Consider the following 27438-nt stretch of genomic DNA (forward strand, 5'->3'; position numbering starts at 1 on the left):
AGCATTATTCTTACGGTTTACTCCATCTTGGATCTCCGACCCGTATAATCGATTCACATTTTCCTTCTCTTCCATTTCACTTGTAATTGAAGGATCTACTATCCGCATTGTTTGAAAAGTGGTTTCTATTTTAACATGCCATTTTCACTGTAAGTAATCAAGGTGTTGATTGTTAGAAATTATAAATGGAAAAATAATCAAAAAGGTTTAAATGTCTTTTGGATGATTAAAGGGTGCATCTAATGAAGAGGTAGTATGTCTCTTAGTAAAGGATGCGATCTACATCATCCATTTTGAAATGGATAGATGAGATCTAATTGAACCAAGAGATTCTTATCCCCTTTCATATGTATAAATAAAGTCTCTCACGTACTCATTCACTCACTCACTTCCTTCCAAGCAAAGCAAGCATTGCATTCTTGCATTGGAGAGTTCAAGAAGCTTCCTCGGTTCGGAGGTCTTGCGATTTGCAGTGTTGCTATCGCAAGATAAAAGTCGTTGTATCTTGGGAAACGATTGTCGTATTCTGTGAGCACCGTGTGCGGAGCAAATTCATCTTAAAGAGATAGAGTCTAACTCTAGCCTCGACTTAGTCGAAAACGGTGGTATACCATCATTCTGTCTACACTCAGTTTGCATCAGCAATAAAGGACCCAACATTTTTAAGACGAAATTTCTTCGTGCAAACTGATGGTTGGAATCAACAATGTTCCAACCGTCGTTCCAACCGGAGAGAAGTCGGAAAAGTTCAACGGAGCCGACTTCAAAAGATGGCAGCAGAAGATGCTGTTCTACCTGACAACATTCAACCTCGTACGGTTTTTTGCATGAAGACCCGCCAGCCGCTACGGAAGGTAATTTCGATAGTAAGGCTGCATGCGATGCGTGGTCGCACGGAGATTTCCTGTGTCGTAACTACGTTCTCAAGGCATTGGACAACGTGTTATATAACGTGTATTGTTCAATAGAGACGGCAAAGTCTCTATGGGAGTCACTTGAAAGGAAATACAAAACCAAAAGCGTCGGGTTGAAGAAATTCATCATCGGCCGATTTCTGGATTTCAAAATGCTGGATTCCAAGAGCGTAACATCTCAAGTCCAAGACATGCAACTGATAATGCATGATCTGGATGCCGAAAGCATGAAGCTGAACGAGTCGTTCAAAGTAGCCGCGGTAATCGAGAAACTCCCTCCATCGTGGAAGGATTTCAAAAATTACCTAAAGCACAAGCAAAAGGAGATGGGACTTGAAGACCTAATCCTGAGGTTACGAATAGAAGAAGATAATCGAAAGATGTCTGACTCCAAAGGACCGAAGCGGGCAATCGATGAGATGCCCAACCTAGCTGAACCAAAAGCCAAAAAGCCGAAGCAATCCAAAAAGAATGCTCAAGGCAAGAAATTCAAGGACACATGCTACAACTGCGGAAAGCTAGGACACATGTCCAAGTATTGCAGACGCCCGAAGAAACCAACCAAGAGTCAGAAGGATGCTACGAACCAAGTCGTAACTTTTGACGACATGGAATTGGATCTCACTGCGGTCGTGTTTAAAGTCAACACGATGGTGGATAACTCGAAGCAGTGGTGGATCGATACTGGAGCAACCCGTCATATCTATTATGATAAGATGGTGTTCTCCAAGTATATTCCGATAAATGGAAGAAAGCTCTATATGGGAAATTCCATGACATCCCCGATTTTCAGACTCGGGAAAGTTGTTCTGAAAATGACGTCTGGGAAAAAGCTAACGCTCATTGATGTGCTTCATGTTCCCGACATCAGGAAAAACCTAGTTTCTAGATCAATACTTGTTAAGGCCCATTTCAGACTAGTGTTCCAATCAAACAACTTTGTACTTGTGAAAAATAGTGTATTCGTAGGTAAATAGTACTTAGAACAGAGTATGTTCAAAATGGTTGTAATGACTGTACACCATGAATTTGATGGTAATAAAATAAAAGCTTCCAGCTATGTTATTGAGTGTTTTAATTTATGGCATGATCGACTTGGGCATGTCAATAATAATACTCTGAAATGTCTCATCAAGTTAAATTTGTTACCAAACGTCAATGTTGACGAAACACACAAATGTGAAGTGTGCGTGGAAGCAAAAATGATGAGACTACCTTTTCATTCGGTGGAAAGGTCAACGACTCCTCTAGAGTTAATACATAGTGATCTATGTGACTTAAAATTCGTGCATACTAGAGGAAGTAAAATGTATTTTATTACTTTTATCGATGACTGCACGAGGTTCTATGTTATGTCTTTCTTTTAAGAAGTAAAGATGAAGCCTTAGAAGCTTTCAAAACCTATAAAACAGAAGTTGAAAATCAACTTGATAAACGAATTAAAATAATTCGTAGCGATAGAGGAGGAGAATATGGTGCACCATTTGATGAGTTTTGTTCAAAATCTGGCAATATCCATCAAACAACGACGCCTTACTTGCGTCAATCAAATGGTGTTGTCGAACGTAAAAATCGGACACTAAAAGAAATGATGAATGCCTTGTTGATAAATTCAGGCTTACCCCAAAACTTGTGGGGGGAAGCTATACTATCAGCAAACCACATTCTCAACAAAATTCCTCACAAGAAAAATGATAAAACACCATATGAACTATGGAAAGACCGCGAGCCATCATACAAATACCTAAAGGTATGAGGGTGCTTAGCAAAGGTCGAAGTACTTAAGTCAAAGCAAGTAAAGATCGGACCTAAAACTTTCGATGCGATATTTGTCGGATATGCCCATAACAGTAGTGTATATTGATTCATAGTTCACAAGTCAGACATTCCTTATATTCATGTAGGAACAACCATAGAATCTTGGAATGCGATATTCTTTGAAAATATATTCCCAAATAAGAAGGGAAACGTTCAAAGTGATAACAACGAAAGTTCTAACGAAAATGACATTTCTAAACTTAGTTGTCGTAAAAGAACTATTGGCAATCAAAGCGAAGAGCCACGTCGGAGCAAATGAGCTAGAGTTAGAAATCGTTCGGGCCAGACTTCATGACTTTTATGTCGGAAATGGACCCAAGAATATTAAGCGAAGCTCTCTCTAGTCCCGACGCCCCAATGTGGAAAGAAGCCGTCAATAGTAAAATCGAGTCCATCATGAATAACCATACTTGGGAACTAGTAGACCTTCCTTCTGGTACCAAACCATTAGGTTGTAAGTGGATACTAAAACACAAGTATAAAGCTGATGAATCAATTGACAAGTATAAGGTCAGACTTATAGCCAAAGGGTACAAGCAAAAGGAAGGCCTTGACTACTTTGATATTTACTCACTGGTGACAAGGATAACATCCATACAAGTGCTGATAGCTATCACAGCACTGTATGATCTTAAAATATACCAAATGGATGTTAAGACTACGTTCTTAAATGGTGAGTTGGAAGAAGAAATCTATATGGAGCAACCCGAGGGGTTCGTAGCTCTAGAAAAAGAGGAAAAGTCGTGTCGACTTGTTAAGTCGTTGTACGAACTTAAATAAGCGCCTAAACAATGACACGAAAAATTTGACAAAATAATGCTGTCAAATAAATTCAAAATAAATGAATGTGACAAATACATTTATGCCAAAAACACATCTGAAGGTCATATAATGATCTGTCTATACATAGACGACATGCTTATAATGGGCAGTAATCATGAGGTAATCATGAGTACAAAGAAAATGTTGACCAAGAATTTCAATATGAAAGACATGGGTCTAGCAGATGTTATACTGGAAATTAAAATTCTCAGGACATCCGATGGGATAGTTTTGACACAATCCCATTATATAGAGTCAGTATTGAAAAGGTTCAATGCGAACGATCTCTCTACAGTGAAAACACATATGGATCTAAGTCAACACTTAGCGAAAAACCATGGTGAGCTCATATCGCAATTGGAATATTCTCGGATAATAGACAGCTTGATGTATCTCATAAACTACACACGTCCGGATATTGCCTGTACGGTCAACAAGCTGAGTCGTTTTACGAGTAATCCAAACGACACTCATTGGAAAGCATTGATGCGAGTTCTTAGATATTTGAAATATACTATGAACTATGGATTACATTACGGAAAGTATCCCACTATCTTAGAGGGATATTGTGATGTTAATTGGATATTAGATACAAAATATTTCAAATCCACTAGTGGGTATATATATTCACAATCGATGGAGGAGCGGTATCTTGGAAATCCATAAAGAAGACATGCATAGCTCGGTCAACTATAAAATCCGAGTTTATAGCATTAGACAAAGCAGCTGAAGAAGCTGAATGGCTGCGGAATTTCTTGGAAGATATTCCGAGATGGACGAAACCTGTGTCTGCCGTACTTATACACTGTGATAGTCAATCGGTGATTGGAAGGGCACAGAGTAATATGTATAATGGTAAGTCTCGACATATACGTCATAGACACAATACCATTAGGCAGTTGATCTCGAATGAAGTGATTGCAATCAACTATGTCAAGTCCAAAGATAATTTGACAGATCCTCTTACGAAGGGGCTAAGTCGAGATCAAATATATTGCTTATCGAGAGAAATGAAATTAAAAATTTACAACAAAAATGACTATAGAGGTAACCCAATCTTGTTGACTCGAGATCCCAAGATCTTGGTTCAATGGGACAACGAAGTTACAGAAGTTGTGTTACAGCACATGAGATATATTATCATTATCTCTATCCCAATCCTAGGATGAACTTGTGCTGTCCTACCACATATAGTGAGGTTAAGTTTATGCTTTTAATGACTTCTATACCTTTATAAGGTGGAGTATGGTAGGATACTCTTGATAGAAGTGTCACCTATGTGAGTGTGAAAACTGGTCGTTTCAATAAAACACTCATGAATCCAAGATATAATATCCATGGCCAAAATAGAACCAACTATGAGAACCCAAAGTAAATGAGATAAATCTTTGTGTGGGTGTTATTGTCTTAGTATACACAAACAGCTGAACAGCTCAAGACATCACGTTCACCGCGCAGCCTAGTATGCTCGATAGCATTCCACTATGGAAGGTTCAAAGCCACAAGCTACCTCTCCCGATGCATTGACTTATCGATTGAACTCTTCTTAGGTGATAACATGCATGCATTATTTTTCATTTATGTGGGGGATTATTAGAAATTATAAATGGAAAAATAATCAAAAAGGTTTAAATGTCTTTTGGATGATTAAAGGGTGCATCTAATGAAGAGGTAGTATGCCTCTTAGGAAAGGATGCGATCTACATCACCCATTTTGAAATGTATGGATGAGATCTAATTGAGCCAAGAGGTTCTTATACCCTTTCATATGTATAAATAAAGTCCCTCACATACTCATTCACTCACTCACTTCCTTCCAAGCAAAGCAAGCATTACATTCTTGCATTGGAGAGATCAAGAAACTTCCTCGATTCGGAGGTCTTGCGATTTGCAGTGTTGCTATCACAAGATAAAAGTCGTTGTATCTTGGGAGACGATTGCCGTATTCCGTGAGCACCGTGTGCGGGACAAATTTGTCTTAAAGAGATAGAGTCTAACTCTAACATCGACTTAACCAAAAATGATGATATACCATCATTCTACCTGCATTCAGTTTGCATCAGTAATAAAAGACCAAACATTGATTACATTACTCTTGTCATTCTCGCTTTCTGTTGATGCTTTTATTGAAAATTTAAAACATCTTGCCCACATCCCCTTCCTCTTGTGTTGCATTGAAAAATTTTACACCACCTTTGATATTCTTCTATAATAACTAGAACCTTTGAGGCTAAAAGACATTATGTTGTCTCACCTCGCATATCAAAGTTATTTGGGAATTTTGCTTAGAATAGAGTGATGTGCTAACCTGACCCTACACACCTCGATCCCTTCTTTGCTTATGAAAATTCAACTCTTCTCTTCCAACTTTCTGTAAAATACTGAAAAATGACGAATAATGAGGAGGGAATTTTTCTGGAATTTTTAGAAATTTTTCTAGAATTTTTCGGAGCTCGTATGGTCGAATTTACGGGGATAAAAATGGAGCCCAGGAAAGCCTGTTTAGTCTACCCATTTAAGTGAGGAAAAGTTATATTTTTCCTATTTCTTTTCTTTTTCTATTTCTATTATTTATTTCCTTCTTTCCTTCGTTTCTCCGCCTTCTCCCCCGCGTGCCCGAGGCTTTGTCGTGCCTTCTCCTCCTTGTAGGATTGAAAAGAATTTAGATATCTCCACAATTGTATGATATTGTCCACTTTGGGTGTCACGCCCCAGAGGAGTCTCTGTCCGAAGAAATTTCGGCAGCATCTCCCCTGTACGGCGGACAATATGAAACTTTCTACATATCACATATACATCAGCCACAGGCGGCTGGAATGATAACAATAAATAAAAACAAACACCACGCAGTTTATAAAGATATTCAGCCTCTGGCTGTCACAACCACGCAGTTAATAATAGTAATCAATAACAATAGGACTCTGACTCAAAATCCACCCTACTCCACTACACTCGTAAAGCTCAAATCCAACGAACTCACCTCTTCTGCCGTCCAGGCAGGTACGTAGTAGAATGAAATCCAATACCATATCAAAAATCCATAAAAAGGTGTCAATCCATACAATATCTATAGGAAAAATCCAAAGACAATACTAAAACAAAGTCTGATATAGAAAAAGGTCAAAAATAAAACCAATAACGAACTAGTAGAGAACTAGCTCTACGTGCATATGGGGGGCCAGCGACTGGAACTGCTCCGGACAGCCTCAACCTGAAAATATAGCATAATAAAATAAATAACAGACAACACTAATCATGCGTACAATCTTCTGAATACGAAAAGGAATAAATGCAACTGAAACGAAATCGGGAGATAACTGTACTAACCGGGATCAAGGTACAAAGGTAACAAGTCGTCAGACCGAAGAAATCATAATCCTGTATGCATGTCAATCAAATGCATCCATACAAATGCAGCATATAAGTGCAGCAATCACAACAATAAAATGCAATAAATGCATATGGTGACCGTGCACTCGGACATCACTGCTCCTGACAGTGACTGAGTGGACGGAATGCTGTCGGAGTACTCCTGTCCTCTGGCCCCAAATCATAAATGGGGGAGCTCAATGCTCTCATCTCCCGGTACACAACGACGGGGAGGAAATCTCTGCCGGCTACCACGCTGAGTCTCCTGACCAACGGAGCCAAACAACGCTGCTACCCTAAATGCCAACGGAGCCAAACAGGGCGGAACTGACTGCCGGCTACCACGCTGAGTCACCGGACCAAGAACCGCCACACACCAGTCAGATATACAACTAATCCATGGGTGGTGTGTGCAGTACATGTAACTGGCGATGAGCTCAACCAAAGTGAAGCCGACAATCGCACAGCATGCAAACATGATGCATGATACTAAGCATGGCAATCTCATGAATAGCATAGCAAGATCCATACATAAATAAAAGGTGTACCACAAATCAATGTATCAGATGGAAGGTACACAAACAGATAGGGTATCATATAAACCCTAGGTCCTGAACATGATGTATCACATGGTTGGGTCACTACCGAAAGCATGTATGGTCAGGTCAATAATAACATGCAGTGCATAATAAATAAACAAACAACATGTAACAGATCATGTAGTGACCAACCGAATCAAAAAGATAACACAATCATTGCTATATGTTAAACACTTTATTATGCATATCAAAAGACATAAGTCAAAGTACCCGCCTCCAATCGAAATGGTCCAACTCGGGCGTCGAGATGCTCGTCTCGAATCAAATTCCTGTGATATCACACATACATTTTTATTTAGCTACAAATTAAATGAATAGCTAAACAAAAATCCTTAAGAACAATTTAGGAGAAAACCCTAAACCATAAGTCTCGACTCCTAATTTAAATCCAACGTTTAACTAGGGTTAATTACCTTTAACCCTAATGATAACTTTAGATTAAAAATCTAAAGCTAATCCAATCTACCAATATAAATTGATTACCTCATACCTAAATCAAATCTATTATCATAACAATCCAAACAACACACAATCCACAACAAGGTTACAATTCTCTACTCTTTACCTCAATTCACAGCCGTGTTTTGTGTTGAAACTCAAGATTGTTATTAGAACACTTCACGGCAGAGCCTTCCTTTCCCTCACAGCCGTGACCACTCTTCCATTGAAACCCTACACCTGCTGGACCAGATCAGAAGGAGAAAATCAAGTGTGCAACCAAACATTTCCAGTGCAACCAACTCACCTTGTTGGCTAGGATCTAGGGTACGACACAGAGAAGGCACCGACGGTCGGTTGGCGTCGACAGTGGCCCTCTGCTCAGTATCTCCACTGTTAGGGCAACAAGGAGTCGGCTGTGGCTCTAGTCGCCGGCGGCAGAGGAGTAGAAGGAAGGAGATCTCGGTTATGTGGCTCGGGCTCGAGGGCAAAGGAAGGGTGGCCGGCACTCTCCTCGTTGGCGGCAGAGGATAAGCAGCAGGGGAAAAGGATCGGCTCAGCCGATTAGAACACGGCTGGGGTCGGCGAGGAAGACGCGAGGAGAGGAAAGGAAGTAGGACTCTCGGCGTCGGCACCTAGGGCAGAAGCGATTCTGTTCGTGCGGCGTCGCCGGAGGAAGAAGAAGTGGAAGGGAGGATGAAGTAGGAGGAGAGGAGGAAAACCGCCGGCCCGGCGGTTAGGGCTCGGACGAGATCGGCGGCGTCGGGGAGAAAAGAGGGCGCGCGGGCACGGCTCGGCAAAGAAGAAAAACGGCGACAAATGTAAATAAAAAGGAATAAGAAAATAAAAGGAAAAAGATTATATAAATATAATCTTCTCCTCGCTTAAATAGGGTAGCCTAAACAGTTTTTTTTTTCCCCGTTAACTCGTTCGTACGAGCTCCGAAAAATTCCTGAAAAATTTCCAAAAATTCCAGAAAAATCCCTTATTAATATTCGCCTATTTTCTGGTATTTTACATTCTCCCCCACTAATAAAAATTTGGTCCCCAAATTTCAGTATCTACCATCAGCAAGTATTAATAACAGATATAGAGTATAAATGCTGAACGGTAAACAATTCACATCCTCAAGTGAAAAGATGGGGATATCGAGCTCGGATCGTATCCTCGAGCTCCCAAGTAGCCTACTCGTCCGAATGATGTTGCCATCCGACTTTAACCAGCCGGATAGTCTTGTTCCGCAACTGACGCTCTTTCCGGTCCAGAATCCGTACTGGAATCTCCTCATAAGTAATGTCAGGCTGAACTGGAACTGGAATATCTGTCAGCACATGCGTCGGATCAGGTACGTATCTCCTCAGCATAGATACGTGGAATACATCGTGGACGCCTGACAGGGACGGTGGTAGTGCCAACTAGTAAGCTACTGCTCCAATCCTTTCCGAGATCTGGAAAGATCCAATGTACCGCGGAGCTGGCTTACCTCTGAGGTCAAATCTCTTCACCCCTTTCGTGGCCGAAACTCGCAGAAATATATAGCCGCAAATAGAGAACTCAAGGTGTCTCCGACTCGGGTCAGCATAACTCTTCTGGCAGTCTTATGCTTTTGACATCCTCCGTCTGATAATACGGACCAACTCCGCCTCACGTTGAGCCCTATGAGGTCCCAACAACTGGGTCTCTCGGATTCTCGTCCTGATCGACGACTGAGCAACTATGGTAACAAGAATACCCTGCTCTGTATGTCCCTGCTCCTCAATGTCTAACTCAGAGAAATCCTGAATGAAATCTGTGACCACAACTCGGTGGCAAGCTAAAGTCCCTCTGGACCTCTAGCTAAGTGCATTGGTAACCACATTAGCTTTTCCCAGGTGATAGCTAATGGTACAATCATAATATTTCAGGAACTCCATCCATCTCCTCTGTCGGAGATTAAGCTCCTTCTGAGTGAAAATATATTTGAGACTCTTATGATCAGTAAGAATCTCAAATGTGATACCGTATAGGTACTGCCGCCAAATTTTCAGGGTAAAAATAACAGCGGCCAACTCCAGATCATGAACTGAGTATTTTCTTCTCAGGCTCCCTCAACTATCGAGAAGCATATAAGAATACTCTACCGTGCTGCACCAGAACAACACTCATACCCTGTAGAGACGCGTCGGTATAGAGGACAAATTCGTCCTCTCCTGAAGGTAAAAACCAAAAATCAAAGCAGACACTAGTCTCCGCTTCAGCTCCTAGAAGCTGGTTTTGAAATCCTCAATCCAAGTAAACTTCACGCCTTTCATGGTCACGCGTGAAAGTAGCATAGCTATGCGAAGCAACCCTCGACGAAAGATCTATAATATCCTGCGAGTCACAAAAGACTGCGGATCTCCTACACTGATTTCGGCTGCTTCCAACGGTAACAACCTCTATCTCCTGTGGAACCACGGTACACTCCTACTGGTGACCGTGTGTACCAAACATCATAACAAAAGACAATCCAAACCAGCACTACTGATAATCACATATAGATGTTCTTGTCGAATCATCTCTAGATCTATGCAAAGGTAGTGTACGTGACTCACCGCGGATCCGTAATAGATCACAACATCGTCCACAAAGATAATGGACACCTATCCAAACATCCTCGACATACTAGGATCATCGAGTCCCTGAAAACATCTAAGGCACTGTAAGCCTATATGAAAAAAAACCAAGACACATAATGTCTATATCACAGACATTCCTATCCATAAGATCTCCAATAATAAATCGGAAAAAAAAAATATGATCATCAATAACATAAATCACCAAAGAATAAATCCTCCAGGGTGAGAGCAACGCTCCATCACAGGAAACACCACATATGTGGGAGCAACGCTCTACCACAAGAAATCCTCAATATGTGGGAGCAACACTCCACCACAAATAATCTGAAATATGTATCTGCAATAAATATAGGAGCAATGCTCCGCTACCAGCAATCCGTGATATGTGGGAGCAACGCTCCACCACAAAACAATACCTAAGTACCTCAAGGCACCTAACTATCCAGCTAGAGACTGTACAAGATCTCTCTACCACAATTCACTGTGGTTAGCCTAGAATATAACAACCTAATAACTAATCAAATCCATCATCAACTCTATCAGCATCCTAGTGGGTCATCCACTGATAGGAAAATTAGTTGATGGGTTAATTCAACAAATGACATAATGCAGTCACTCCACATTCTGCATTCAGTATAAGTAGAATCATCATACTGCTACCAATAATACATCTAGCACACATGCTCACACAACATATGTATGATCAACAAAAACCTCCAATTATTATACACCAAACATACTCACAACTCAGGTATAATCAGTATAATACCTCCAACAATACATACCGAACACGTGTCCAAAATCAATGTAGGTAAAATCAACAATACACCTCAAACAACGCTCATATGACATATCTTCACCTATGCCAAGAGTATAACCAACATATACTTCCAATAAAGCATACTAAACCCAGGTGCACTCACAAATCAAACATAATCAAAAAGGTTACCTCAGATACCACACCAAACACATATGTACATATCACAACTCAGATTAAATCGACAAAATGCTTCCATCAAAACACCACCGATGTACTTATACTACATCTCGGATTTAATCAACAAGCTATCCTCAATAATACCTTCAGATACATACACCGAACTACATATCTATGATCCACCAGGAACCTTCAAATCATATCAGAACATGGATATATATACTACTGGCAAATGGACAGTCTACCATAGGACTCCTACAACACATAACAATCATAATATACATGCAACATAGACATGCAAAATCAGCATACCAGCTCAACCAAAGAGACCAACCTTATGCTACCAATACTCATGGGTTACAGGTATATCTAAACAAAATTCATGCATATGTATCAAGCATGAATACATCAATCAAAAGCAACCCAAAATAAAACAGTCTAATCATCCAGTAACAACCCTGCTCTAGGTTCAAAGGAACTGGTATCGGACAAGAAAGATATACACACCGTGGTATAACATTGCCAGTCAATGTCATACACTACCAAGACTATATCCAATGGAAAAAAAAATTTTATCCTCATAAATCCAAAATGTACTCTCCCAGTAAACACTAATAACAATTGTATCCCATAAGTGTTAAGCAATTAGCTCTACACTTCCTTACATCAGCGGGGTCGCATATTCCAATGCACCCTCTAAATTATCCCACCAGGTATATACAGTCCACGGTCAAAGTTTTCATGGAATAGGATACATCGATCCTTTATAACCTATCCAAGCCGACAATGATATATGGCTAAATCAGTCCTTTCCACGCTAGTACAAAACATGTACTCAAATGTGCTCTAGATATATAACTAAGCACAAATAACCTAAAGGTTCGAACCTCTAAAAATAGATCATGGCAATCCTCTACTGATCAACCAACAAAACTAAATCATTCATCTACTAACTAATCAAGAATACCTTAATCCTCCACAAGCAACTAAGGTATATCAAACCACAACTACCCAACTCGACAAACATAAATCAGTCTTCTACTGACCGATTTAACAAGTGTAAATCAATATTTACTGACGAAAATTAACTAAGATAAAATGGTATACAATGTTGTTAAATAACTAAATCAGTTCATGGGTCAATTCAACACTAATTACATCAACTCAAACTAGAAAATGTCAACCCACATAATATCATATGTATAAATGTGTACGACCCAAAAGACAAAAGTCAGAATTCAAGAACATCAAAACACCCTCATTTTTTTTTATCCTCAAAAATAACAGCCCAAACCATATATCAGATGAATAAATCTCTACTCCCCATGAGGGCAAGTTAGCATTCAAAAACATCAATCATTATTTATCCACATAGTCCCATATCAGAGGAAGCATATATCATTTTTTTTTTTTTATAATCCTGCTAACTATCCATAACCAACCAGATTTATTAAAATCTCATAGGCACATTCAACCGTAAACTCTTCAGCACCAAATTTATAATCTGATCACCAACCATAATCATCAAACTTGTGAATATCAACATGACACTCACTATGTCACCATCAACGACAACCCAATATAAATCATCAAAATAGTCATCTACTAATAGATCATCAAAACCAATATCTAATAATAGATCATCAGACGACCACATAACATTTACTCCAATAAATCATTAGAAATCAACATATCACAATATCTGATCTCACAATATCCCTCAACCTCAAACCATTCTCAACAATGATCAAACATGGTAACTCCCCTAATGAACAATTTTTCATCATATCGGGTATCCTAATATCCAAAAGATATGAGTATCAAACCTTCACTGGCTAAAACAACATAAATATGTAGGTATCATCCACTACCCAGTTATCAATAGCAGAGGCTGGTATATGCCTCCATTTCCTACTAGTAGTAACAGAAGCTAACACTACTGATGGTATGATAAGAAAAATCACCATAGATTATAATCCTTTATCTCTATTAAGGTCAATCATGCTCAATGGCTAATCCATCACATGTAATATGTGCTACTACAACCAAACAGGTACTACATAAAGAATGCTAATACCTATCATAAACTATAAAACTAAACATCATACCTATATGCCGTCTGGAGATGTTCCATCGCTGTCCAGTCCCCAAAATGACCTCGGAATTCCGTACGAGAAAAACAAACACCAGAAATCCATATAAATCCAAAACTGAAGTCCATAACATAATCGAAACGGACAAATCCGTGCAACCGAAAATAACTGCCCACACCAATATGTCTCGCAACTAGGGCTAGTATAAAAATATCCAAAATACCAAAAGCAAGTATCAAAACCTGCTCTGATACCAATGAATTGGTATCAGATAAATCCCGAAAATCCAACACACGGAAATCAACTAAATATCGCCAAACTTTGGCGCTCTGATACCATATCAATTGGTATCAGGTTATATCAACTATCCTAAATACGAAAACAAAGATCGTAAAACTTAAGCTCTCAAAAATCCAGAACACATAGCAAGTATCGTATACTCGCTCTGATACCACTTAATTGTCACGCCCCAGAGGAGTCTCTGTCCGAAGAAATTTCGGCAGCATCTCCCCTGTACGGCGGACAATATGAAACTTTCTACATATCACATATACATCAGCCACAGGCGGCTGGAATGATAACAATAAATAAAAACAAACACCACGCAGTTTATAAAGATATTCAGCCTCTGGCTGTCACAACCACGCAGTTAATAATAGTAATCAATAACAATAGGACTCTGACTCAAAATCCACCCTACTCCACTACACTCGTAAAGCTCAAATCCAACGAACTCACCTCTTCTGCCGTCCAGGCAGGTACGTAGTAGAATGAAATCCAATACCATATCAAAAATCCATAAAAAGGTGTCAATCCATACAATATCTATAGGAAAAATCCAAAGAGAATACTAAAACAAAGTCTGATATAGAAAAAAGGCCAAAATAAAACCAATAACGAACTAGTAGAGAACTAGCTCTACGTGCATATGGGGGGCCAGCGACTGGAACTGCTCCGGACAGCCTCAACCTGAAAATATCAACAATGGAGGCGGGGTGAGTCCAACACTCAGCAGGTACAACTGATATGCATAATAAAATAAATAACAGACAACACTAATCATGCGTACAGTCTCCTGAATACGAGAAGGAATAAATGCAACTGAAACGAAATCAGGAGATAACTGTACTAACCGGGATCAAGGTACAAAGGTAACAAGTCGTCAGACCGAAGAAATCATAATCCTGAATGCATGTCAATCAAATGCATCCATACAAATGCAGCATATAAGTGCAGCAATCACAACAATAAAATGCAATAAATGCATCTGGTGACCGTGCACTCGGACATCACTTCTCCTGATGGGTGTGCTGTCGGAGTACTCCTGTCCTCGGCCCCAAATCATAAATGGGGAGCTCAATACTCTCATCTCCCTGAGACGGAAGGAACTCTCGGCTACCACGCTGAGTCTCGACCAACGGAGCCAAACAGAGTCCACCATCTGCCACTGCTACCCTAAATGCCAACGAGCCAAGCAGAGCGAATCGATCGGCTACCACCTGAGTCCTCGGACCGGAGGAATCGCCACACACCGGATATACAACTAATCCATGGGTGGTGTATGCAGTACATGTAACTGGCGATGAGCTCAGCCGATAATCGCACAGCATGCAAACATGATGCATGATACTAAGCATGGCAATCTCATGAATAGCATAGCAAGATCCATACATAAATAAAAGGTGTACCACAAATCAATGTATCAGATGGAAGGTACACAAACAGATAGGGTATCATATAAACCCTAGGTCCTGAACATGATGTATCACATGGTTGGGTCACTACCGAAAGCATGTATGGTCAGGTCAATAATAACATGCAGTGCATAATAAATAAACAAACAACATGTAACAGATCATGTAGTGACCAACCGAATCAAAAGGATAACACAATCATTGCTATATGTTAAACACTTTATTATGCATATCAAAAGACATAAGTCAAAGTACCCGCCTCCAATCGAAATGGTCCAACTCGGGCGTCGAGATGCTCGTCTCGAATCAAAGTCCTGTGATATCACACATACATTTTTATTTAGCTACAAATTAAACGAATAGCTAAACAAAAATCCTTAAGAACAATTTAGGGGAAAACCCTAAACCATAAGTCTCGACTCCTAATTTAAATCCAACGTTTAACTAGGGTTAATTACCTTTAACCCTAATGATAACTTTAGATTAAAAATCTAAAGCTAATCCAATCTACCAATATAAATTGATTACCTCATACCTAAATCAAATCTATTATCATAACAATCCAAACAACACACAATCCACAACAAGGTTACAATTCTCTACTCTTTACCTCAATTCACAGCCGTGTTTTGTGTTGAAACTCAAGATTGTTATTAGAACACTTCACGGCAGAGCCTTCCTTTCCCTCACAGCCGTGACCACTCTTCCATTGAAACCCTACACCTGCTGGATCAGATCAGAAGGAGAAAATCAAGTGTGCAACCAAACATTTCCAGTGCAACCAACTCACCTTGTTGGCTAGGATCTAGGGTACGACACAGAGAAGGCACCGACGGTCGGTTGGCGTCGGCAGTGGCCCTCTGCTCAGTATCTCCACTGTTAGGGCAACAAGGAGTCGGCTGTGGCTCTAGTCGCCGGCGGCAGAGGAGTAGAAGGAAGGAGATCTCGGTTATGTGGCTCGGGCTCGAGGGCAAAGGAAGGGTGGCCGGCACTCTCCTCGTTGGCGGCAGAGGATAAGCAGCAGGGGAAAAGGATCGGCTCAGCCGATTAGAACACGGCTGGGGTCGGCGAGGAAGACGCGAGGAGAGGAAAGGAAGTAGGACTCTCGGCGTCGGCACCTAGGGCAGAAGCGATTCTGTTCGTGCGGCGTCGCCGGAGGAAGAAGAAGAAGTGGAAGGGAGGATGAAGTAGGAGGAGAGGAGGAAAACTGCCGGCCCGGCGGTTAGGGCTCGGACGAGATCGGCGGCGTCGGGGAGAAAAGAGGGCGCGCGGGCACGGCTCGGCAAAGAAGAAAAACGGCGACAAATGTAAATAAAAAGGAATAAGAAAATAAAAGGAAAAAGATTATATAAATATAATCTTCTCCTCGCTTAAATAGGGTAGCCTAAACAGTTTTTTTTTTCCCCGTTAACTCGTTCGTACGAGCTCCGAAAAATTCCTGAAAAATTTCCAAAAATTCCAGAAAAATCCCTTATTAATATTCGCCTATTTTCTGGTATTTTACATTGGGTCTAAGCCCTCATGGTTTTGCTCTTGGGCTCTACCCAAAAGGACTCATGTCAATGGAGATATCTTTTCTCTTATAAACCCATGATCTTTCCCATGTGTTTCCAATATGGGACTATGTTTGCAACCTTGCAACCCCAACAATCCCCCTCTCAAACAAAGGACCATAGGCTTCCCATGTCCGATTCTCGACCCACCAGGTCTTCCTGCCCCTCGGTCCACCCGACCTACTAGGACTTCCTTGCCTAGTCGCAACTAGGACTTCCTGTCTAGTGTCTGGTCCTCTTGATCCGAACATAGGAGCCCCCACTTTCTTTGTTCGAGGTCAATATTGTACCCACATGGCTCAATCAGACCATAGCTCTTATGCACAGTCGGCGGTTAAACCTTCTGGCAGTCCGGGCTCTGATACCAATTGTAGGATTGAAAATAATTTAGAGATCTCCACAATTGTATGATATTGTCCACTTTGGGTCTAAGCCCTCATGGTTTTGCTCTTGGGCTCTACCCAAAAGGCCTCATGTCAATGGAGATATCTTTTCTCTTATAAACCCATGATCTTTCCCATGTGTTTCCAATATGAGACTATGTTTGCAACCTTGCAACCCCAACACTCCTTGCCCGAACCGCCTTTCCTTCTTCTCCTCTCACGCGCCGAGCGGTTCCTTCTCCCATTCATACAAAACCTTCGGCCGAAGTCCATCTGCTCTCCACCGTCGCACACCGCATCCGCCCGACTCCCTCTGCCTCTGCGTGCCCCTGTCGGTCCACCGCCGTCAGCCGAGGGCCACATGGGAGTCGCCGTTCAGAACGCCGGCGTGGCGCTGTCTTCCCTGTGCCATAGATTTTTTTTTGCCGTCGGCCTCTCCTTCCCGAGCCGCACCGAGTGCTGCCATCCTTGTGCCCTAGCGCCGGCCCTTTTGTTCTCCTCTTCGGAGAACCAGCACGCGAGCTTCATTCCAGCGGTGCCCTAGCACCTGATCCGCCTCCATTCTCCCTGCTCGAGCCGTGATTGCGGCTACAAGGCCGAACGCCGATGCCTAGGTGTTGCCCTCTTCTCACACAGAGCAGTGCCGACGCTGGCTGTTGCTTACCTACTCTTGGTCGTGGACACCGAGTACTCACAGGGAGCAGAGCCGATCACCTACTCACCATTGGTTATGCTGATGTTCGTGCCCGTGGACCATTGTTCCTCTGATTCATTTCCACCGCCTCTTCCACCGACCACAACTCGGTTCCTGGCGTACGTTGTCAGGTTAGGGATTATCTTCGACCTCTATGTAGGTAATTTTTCAGTGATATGGACTCCAAGTGCGTGCTACTTGATAAGTCCACCATGTGCTCGAAGTTATGTCTGTGAGCAATGAGGTGTTAATTAACTCCTTCGTCTCTGGTTATGCAGGAGTTGGAGACATAAATGTGGTCATTCGGTGTTCGAATAAATGTGTCGGACATCCAACAGTCAATCACCTCTGTTCTAGCAATGAGGTAGAGGTAAGAGTAGTTCAATTAAGAAGTTATGACTTCATGATTAGTGTAATTGATTTAGGTATGAATTATTATTCTAATGAGTTGATTAGGGATTAGGAAAACTAATCCTAATTAACCGTTGGATTTAACTTAGGCAGATTGAGGTATATGGATTAGGGTTTTGCCCTAATTTAGTGTAAGAGATTTTATTTAGCTATTTATAGGAATGTAGCTAAATAAAATATATTTATGTTGGTGATACAGGACTGAGATTCAAGATGGGCGTCTCGACATCGGATTGGTTCGATTCGATCTAAATTGGAGGCGGGTACCTCTTGACTTATCTTTTTATGATATTGTCAATTGGATATGCATAGTATTTTATAGCTGCAAGCAATGATCATGTTTGCCTTTGGTATGTCACGCTTTGATACCCATAGCATGATCTGTTTCGTCGCTTGTTATGTATCCATGTTTATACTTCATGATTCTTACCATGAGTACTTTAGTTCCTATAGTAAGTGATATACCACCATGCTTTACTGAGTTTAGGACTAGACTCTGGATTTTTATTATCTGACATGTGTATCTATATTTTTATATCATACATGATCTGTGTACCTAGACCTTTTGCTTTGATCCATGTATATTGTTGGTACATATTTTATGGAGGTGGATATGTTCAGGACCTAGGTTGTTATACCATAGAGGGCCTGTATACCCTAGATCTGTGGATTTGACTTACTTGTACTAGGGTACACATTTATATATATATATATATATATATATATATATATATATATATATATGTGGATTTGGTTCAGGATATTGTCATGCTTAGTTTCATGCACCATTTGCATGATTGTATGCTGCGTGATAGGCTGCTCCATTATTGTAGAGCATATCGCCAGTTTCACCACTGTTAGGTGCTCCGCTGGTCCGCTCATAGGTAGCGTGACGCAGCGTGGTAGCACGTCAGTTTTGCTCTGTTCGGTGCTCCGTTGGTCCGCTCATGGGTAGTGTGACGCAGCGTGGTAGCACGTCAGGGATCCCTCTCCGTCATGGTGCACCGGGAGATGAGAGCATTGTGCTCCCCCACTTATGATTTGGGGTAGGAGTATGTGTGTACTCCGACAGCATCCCGTCCACTCGGTCACTCATCAGGAGCAGTGACGTCAGAGTGCACGGATGTCACAGCCCTACCCACTCAGTCTCACCATTGTGTGTGAGATGACTGACTGGAGTCAGGGGTGACCATGTCATTGGCACCATATGCATTTATTGCATTTATTTGCTTGTGTTTGCTGCACTTATATGCTGCAGTTTGGTGGATGCATTTGTTTGACATGCATATAGGAGGCATATTGTGTATCTGGTTTGACGATCCTTTTGTTCTGGATAGGAGTTCCTGGTGAGTACAGCTTCCTCAGTTGCTTTTCAGTCTTGCATTTTTCCTATATATGATTAGGAAGCTGTATTTCATGTTTATTGTTGTTAGATATATCTTACTAGGCATGTCTATTGGTATTCGCTGAGTTGTTGAACTCACCCCGTGGACACTATCTTTTTCAGATACCAGGTTGTTTATGGAGTCGCTTGGAGTATCCTGACTGCCGGTTCCCACGTCACATTAGAAGACCAGTCTTCGCAGTTTATTTATGTTTATTATGGTATATGGTATGTGTGTATTTGGCTTTGTGTTCTGGTTTTGTTTACGGAGTATTGTGTTGTGGTGTGGTGTAAGCCTAGCCGGCTAGCATGTCATGTATTTTGGTTTTCTATCGTTTTTCTGCTGTGTTTTAGATTTTTGTTCCAGCCGAGTGGGTTGATGATATAAACTGTTTGGTTGTGTCAGCCAGAGGCTGAAATTGATATTAACCGCGTGGTGATTGTTTTATTATTGTTATTATTCCAGCCGCATGTGACTGAGGTATATGATACTGTAGAAAAGTTTCAGATTGTCCGCCATACAGGGAAGATGCTATCGAAATTTCTTCGGACAGAGACTCCTCCAGGGCGTGACACTTTCTATTTCTTATTTCTCCTAAGATGCCATGTAGAATATTATCATTGATTTATTCGAGTAAGATTTCATGGTTACCTAGCAAAAAGTGACAAAAGTTGGAGATGATACAATTTTTTTTTTAAGTCATTCCGGTATTCAACACTATAAATTGATTAATCTTTAGAGTGGATTAATTTAACCTCATAGAAATTTTTTATCAATCATCATAATAAATTCATAAATATGAACGACTGATCATTCTCACCTAACATTCTAATATTATCTTTCCACTAGATAAAATTAATTTTATAGTACGTCACAAGTTAATTATATTTTCACATTCAGTAGATTTTAAATATTAACCAGTGGTCACGAGTTAGTTATATTTTTACTTTTTTTTTAGTTTGGTTTATATAGTGGGAAGGGATAATTTTTTAAAAATAGTGCATAATGTAATAATTAAAAAAAAATTATTTAATAAATTGAAAGCACAGTTTATATATATATATATATATATATATATATATATATATGTAAAATAAAAACTTGATCTGTAAAATATCTACTGTAATTTAGGTATTTAATAAATCGTGGTATATAATTTAATTCTGAATTATATTTGTTCGTACATAATTTGGGCCTATCTAAAGAGGCCCAACTAAAGCCGATAACTTGGAGCTATAAGCCAGCCTCCTCGTCTATAAAAGGTCGTCGGGACGAGCCGTCCATCGCCATTTAGAAATTGGGGCAAAGAACTTTCCCCTTTGTTTGGAGATTAGGGGTTTGGATCCTCCTCTTTGCTTCTGTTGCTTTGGTTGAATCTGCCATGGAAATGGAGCGCATAGGGGAATTTCCCCACAACCACGTGGATCGACGCCCCTGGAAGCGGCCGAGACATAATTTGGACATCTCGCAGCATTCAAAGGTAATCTTTTTCTTGAAATAATTATCAGGCGGAAATCCGGTCCTTTGTTTCTTCTTATAGTCTTTCAGATCCCTAAAGTTTTACAGGATCCTGGGTAAGTTTGATTATATCGTTTTTTTTTGTCGTTATTGAACCTGTCTGTTCGGCAGCTATCGGATTTGGTGAGGATCTATCAGCGTCCCCTCAGAACCGTATGCTACTTTTGTTCTTAATTTTTTTTTCTGTTAGTGCTTGGATCTTAGGGGGGAAGATTGCCCCCCATGTGCAAAATGTTTTTTTTTTTACTTTTTGTTTGGTTCTATATATTGTGATCCACTTGGTCTCAATTGATCGAGTTATATGTTTTGTTTGATATTATATCAAATAATCCATAAACCTCTGTTTTATGATTTTTCTTATGAGTATTTGATTCTTTTTTTTTTTCCAAATATGTGCACCACATGGTATTTTCACTCACATTAGTTATCTTGCAATACGAATATTGATTTTCATATCTACACAAAAATGCTGCAGAATATGTTTTGTTGTTTAATGTTGCATTATGTGCTTGAAAATGATAAATTTTATCTCTCACAGAATATAATAGATTGTATGTGTCTTGCTGCTGTGCAGTTGTAGCTCTTAAGAATATTTCATTATAGGTAAATTGCTAGATTTGGTTTAAATTATGACACTAGTATTGATCTGGTTCAACTATAAATATGATGAGTTGTGCTGAAGTTGATAGGCTCAAATCTAGTTTGGTGTGCATCTTGGTTAAATTTTTGTCCATGTTGCTGGTCAACCTTCCATATTATTAAATAATCACCCAAATCGAATCCAAATTGGCTACTTGTATTGGGTTTAGATTAGGTTGATAAGTTGCCTTAAATAATCCTAATTTTTGTTAAGCTAGAAGTACAATTTGGATTTCATAACTCTGATACAATAAGGATGTGACAGGTTAGTTGGCATAGAAAGAAGATGAACTTAATCAGATTCAAATGATAGGATATAATTAAAACTTAATGCCTAAGCTAGGTCCATATTTTCTTTTTATTTTGCTTTTTTAAGTCTTAGTTTGGACTACTAAACTTCTATGTTTGGGCTATATTGAACAATTAACGCTTTCGTTATTGTTCTAGATGCATATTCTTTTTTTTCAGTCATATCGATTGAATATGTTGTGAGCTGTAACTTGTCTGTTAGTTACTTAAGCTATAATAATCCTGTAAACTGTTTTCTCATCTTCATTTTACCCATTTAAAATATATTGCTGAACTAATTTTTCTGAAAGGAGATTTTAACGGAATAAGTGGCATCATGATTGTGTTTATTAAGTGCAAAGAATGAATGGATGGTTGTGTGTAGGATCAGATAGGAATATTATGTGGGCAAGAAGTTGGCGATGTGAACAGCTTAATTTCATCGACGGCATCTTCACACCATACTTGTTCTTCTCTGTTTTCGAAGGGAGTGGCTCGAAATGCTTCCCCCCCTTGGAGAGAGGATGATAAAGATGGGCATTATATGTTTGCTGTCGGAGAAAATTTGACTTCTCGCTGTAATTACTTGTTTACCAATTTCTGAACTTTTATGGCTGGGAGTGGTCTGTGTGTAGCAGGATTTATGATTTTAAATAAAGTTGATGCATGCATGTTAATATCGGTAACATTGTGACTTGAATCTTATCACCTTATTTAGTTTCATTTGTTCAGATATTTTTCTTCACCAAAATTATACATTTCCAAACATTTTGAGTTATGATACTTTGAGGTTATTTTATGTTTGCTACCTTTGGCCTGACAAGACAGAACATTGCTTTTTTATGTGTCATTTATTCTCTTATATCTTCCTGTAAGAGGTAGGGTTAGACATATTTGACCTTGAGTAACATTAATTGTCTGAAGGTTAGATTTCTCTATAGCGAACTATTGCATGCACCTCCAACCAGGATGAATAGAATTTTGTCTTTTGACGATTTTGATACTCTATTTTGTACCATCTTTTAATTTGTTATTTCAGAATAGTTTTCTTTTAAAACCAAGAAAAATGTAAAAATCTTATTTAGATTCAGTGAAACAAATCCCATGATTTTTTAAATTATTTAGATTGTTCAATCTTTTAAAAACCAAGAAATTGGAAATTCATTCCTGAATGTCATTCATTGAAGGAAAAAAAGCATTGTTTCTGACTAATTCTTTTGTTTTCTTTATGCTTTTTCAGACAAGATCTACAGTAAGATTGGTGAAGGTTAGTTTCATCACCTAAGATAATTTCAATCTTTGAGTATTTTGATAATCTTTCATATAATAAATAATGACTAATGTCCATTATATAAAACCTTGAAAGGTTATTTATGCTCTTTTTTGTTTGATATTTTTTAGGTACTTTCGGTCAGGTTTTGGAATGTTGGGATCGAGAAAAGAAGGAGATGGTAGCTATTAAAATTGTTCGATCCATCAAGAAATATCGGGAGGCTGCTATGATCGAGGTTGACGTACTACATCATCTTGGTAAACATGACAAGAATGACAATCGGTGAGTTTTTATTTTTATTTTACTGCCATTCTGAATAGCTTTTTACCCTACCCTTAATTTATGTTTTGGTAGAATTAAGGTTACATGTGTAAATGGGTCTATTTTGCAGTTGTGTGCAATTACGGAACTGGTTTGACTATCGTAACCATGTCTGTATAGTAAGTGTTTTGCAACAGTTTCACCAATTTACAAGCTACTTTAGGTAGTTCAATTGTCCACAAATCTTAATTATTTTAACAGGTATTTGAGAAGCTTGGACCAAGCTTATACGATTTTCTACGGAAAAATGGTTATCGCTCATTTCCCATTGACCTTGTTCGCGAGATTGGCAGACAACTGTTGGAATCTGTTGCATGTGTGTAGAAAACTCTTCCAACTTTTTTGCCATTAGATTAATTCTTGTAGATGATTTCCTTCCAAATATTGTGGTTGCTTTTCCTAATTCTCTTGAATCTTAAGTAGTGCCCTTTAATTTTATTTAATTCATTCTTTTAGACTACTGTCTTGCCTGCTATTGCTACTTCCCCCCTCTTATAGCTTACCTTAAATAATAGTGGTTTTCTGGGCATGTATTGCTTCTTGTTCATGATGGACTGCCTTTTCTTTTGTTGCAGTTATGCATGATTTGCATCTCATTCATACAGACTTAAAACCTGAGAACATTCTTTTTGTGTCCCCTGAGTATATCAAGGTCTCTGAATATAAGGTATTCGATTGTTTCTCATTTTTGCTGTGTGAAGACATAGCTCATGTTATTTTATGGTTCTGCAATTTATTATAATTCTGCTTATAATTTACTTTGCATTTTAAAAGGATGGTTCATGCTCCAAGAGGCTTCCAAAATCTAGTGCCATCAAGTTAATTGATTTTGGTAGCGCAACCTATGACCGCAAGGACCATACTTATATAGTCTCGACCAGGCATTATCGAGCACCAGAGGTTATCTTGGGTAGGCATCTGATTTTGTAGGCCAACTTTGACTACAGAATTGGTTGTTGGAGTGAAGTTTTAAATATTTTAACTTTTTATTTTGTTGCCAGGGCTTGGATGGAGTTATCCATGTGATATATGGAGCATTGGTTGTATCCTCGTAGAACTTTGCTCAGTATGTTATTGTTTATGTTTTATTATATATGGTGTCATTCTTGGGTGTTCTCTAAGCTGACATTGTCTATTGACGATGCTTCATTACAGGGGGAGGCCTTGTTCCAGACCCATGAAAATTTAGAACACATGGCCATGATGGAGAGAGTGTTGGGTCCCTTTCCCCAGCATATGCTGAAGAGAGCTGAGTAAGTAACATTTGATTGCTTCACAAAATATACCAATAGAACATGCCACTTGATATGTGGCGCTTCAGTTGCATTATTTTTTACACTATTTTCTCGTTCTGTGGTATCAATTCCAGTAGGCACGCTGAGAAATACATTAGAAAAGGTCGGCTGAACTGGCCGGCAGGTGCTACATCCAGGGAGAGTATTAAAGCTGTTCAAAAACTACTTCGTCTCCAGGTAAATGTGCAAAAGTTTTATTATAAATATATATAAATCAGTCCCTTTTAAGATAAAGGGTAAGCTAGCGAATTCACTTATATATGATATTGGAGTAGATGGATCAAGCTTCAAAACTTGTGTCAATTTTTTTTTCTGATCAAGTTATATATTTGTATTGGGTTTGAGCCAGTGAAGTATATATACTCACTGACGTAAGAAGGTGAGATTAAGAATGTAAATATATAAATTGTTCCTTGACAGCTTGTGTGAGCTCTATATATTTTTTTTTATGAAAGGTAAATATATATCATTAAAATATACTCAAAGATAGCTTGTGTGACCTTTAGCTTTCATGTTATATGGTTTTCAATCAACTACTAGACTAGTCGCATAGCAAGATAGTAACTCTGGTTGATTAATAGTTGTGCTTTGGCTATCTTATAATAGGCATACATTATTTTGCAGAATATTGTTATGCAGCATGTCGATCACTCTGCTGGCGATGTTATTGATCTTTTACAAGGTCTCCTCAGGTACGAGCCTTCAGAACGATTGACTGCCCATGAAGCTCTTAGGCATTCTTTTTTCACGAAGAATCAGCATCGGTATTAGATAATTACAGTGTTTTCTAATCACATTGGATTGCGACCTGGTCTAGAGTTGTCATCAGCACTCAAGAAACTAACCTGTGATATGTAGATGTTGTAGAAGTAGTTGGGTGTTTTCTTGATCTTTTTTTTTACCCAACTATTGTAATGTTTACTTGAACAAAGTAAAATTTATGGATTGGATGCGGTTTGTCCCAACAAAAGTTGTGCACTGAATGTGAACTGGTGAAGGGTTACCTGAGAAGTCTATTCAAGTCCCATTTTGGTATCATGTAATAATGATCGAGGTTGAATCATATCTTGGTTACATGAAAAGTTTCACTGAATGTGTACTTGAACGAAGTTGTTCAACGTAAGCTTTAAATATTGTCAATCATCTTGGTGCTAAATCATGTATGGGTCCGCATCATCATAGCATAAGGCAGCACATTAGTATTTTGCAAATGTTCTTCGGGCTTTTGATTTTTAGTATTAGTAATAAATCTAACTCGTAAATGTTTTTGGCATTGAACAAATTCTTGACCTTTCTTTTATTTTTTCTTCATGCATTTTCCATATCCAAATTCATATTGGGTCATATATATTGATATTCAACTAATTAATATTTACCAAAATTATAAAAATGCTTAAAAATACAATGAACAATATAACCTAATTTATGCAGTGTAAATTCAATTTGATATTACTTCGGAGTTGGACTATATTACCTATGTGAAGATAATAAAAAAAAATAAATATATTAATTTTAATTTATACTTAATCATGGATAGCAAAAGGTCAAAAAAATAAAAAAAATAAAAAAAAATGTAAGAATAACAATATAAATCCATTACAAATTTACACTAGACGAGAATATACCTTTCATGTTACATCCTTTAGATAAAAATTGTAATTAATAAAGGTTTTTTTTATTCTTTTCGAGAACTTGGTGTGTGTCGATATTATATATATATATATATATATCTCGAAGTGGGACAATCGGTTCAATTTTATAAAAATTTTTCATTGACTACTAGAGTAAATTAAGAAGCGCTCGTAGTGTTGCTTGTGACGGATGACCTAGAAGTCCAGCATCTTATAGTTGCATGTTCCATTTAGAAGAAAAATCTCAACAAATGTGTCACATCTGGAAATTAAATTGTAGATATCTGAGTGACAACTTGATACCCTTTCACTGTAATCTTGGTATAAATACTTGAGTAAGAGTCGATAATGTTGGGATTTTCGGGTCACAAAAATAACTTTTTGCGTTGCGGAAACCCCGCCACTGGATCCGTGCGAAGAAATAAAATTTACGTAAAACTTCGAGTACGAGTTTCTAGCCTAGATCTAAACTAGATCTACAAAGGAGAAGAGCTTTACCCTTGATGCGATGCCCTTCGCTAATCCCGCTCGTCCAAAGTTCGTCGGATCTCGAGAGTATCAAAGTAGATACTCCTCTATGTGTATCCACAAAAACAAGAGATGGAGAAACCAAACAAAAGGTGTGCTAGCACCTTTGAAGGTCTCGGTAAGGAGGAAGAGAGGGAGAAGAAGATGAGAGGAGGAAGAAGATGGGAGTTACCCTACAAAATGAAACTCACACAAGCACTAAAGTGGCCGGCCACTTCCAAGAAAGGATTTTAAACCT

At 39.1% G+C, this 27438-nt stretch overlaps 1 protein-coding gene across 6 annotated transcripts; it reads left to right on the plus strand.

Moving 5' to 3' along the window:
• Positions 1–20967: 20967 nt before the first annotated feature.
• LOC122052380 (serine/threonine-protein kinase AFC2-like) lies at positions 20968–26150 on the plus strand. Of its 6 annotated transcripts, none has more exons than XM_042613873.1 (13): positions 20968–21187; positions 21337–21378; positions 22538–22730; positions 23393–23419; positions 23554–23707; positions 23817–23865; positions 23948–24062; positions 24322–24413; positions 24521–24656; positions 24748–24812; positions 24902–24999; positions 25116–25218; positions 25666–26150. In XM_042613873.1, the coding sequence occupies exons 1-13, from the start codon at positions 21089–21091 to the stop codon at positions 25810–25812; spliced, it is 1320 nt and encodes a 439-aa protein (XP_042469807.1). In that variant the 5' UTR covers positions 20968–21088; the 3' UTR covers positions 25813–26150. The 6 variants fall into 6 exon arrangements, with proteins under 6 accessions (XP_042469807.1, XP_042469808.1, XP_042469809.1 ...); XM_042613874.1 differs by having other exon boundaries at positions 22544–22730; XM_042613875.1 differs by lacking the exon at positions 21337–21378.
• The last annotated feature ends 1288 nt before the right edge of the window (positions 26151–27438 follow it).

The sequence above is a fragment of the Zingiber officinale genome, chromosome 3A (genome assembly GCF_018446385.1).
Source record: "Zingiber officinale cultivar Zhangliang chromosome 3A, Zo_v1.1, whole genome shotgun sequence".
Lineage (NCBI taxonomy): Eukaryota > Viridiplantae > Streptophyta > Magnoliopsida > Zingiberales > Zingiberaceae > Zingiber > Zingiber officinale.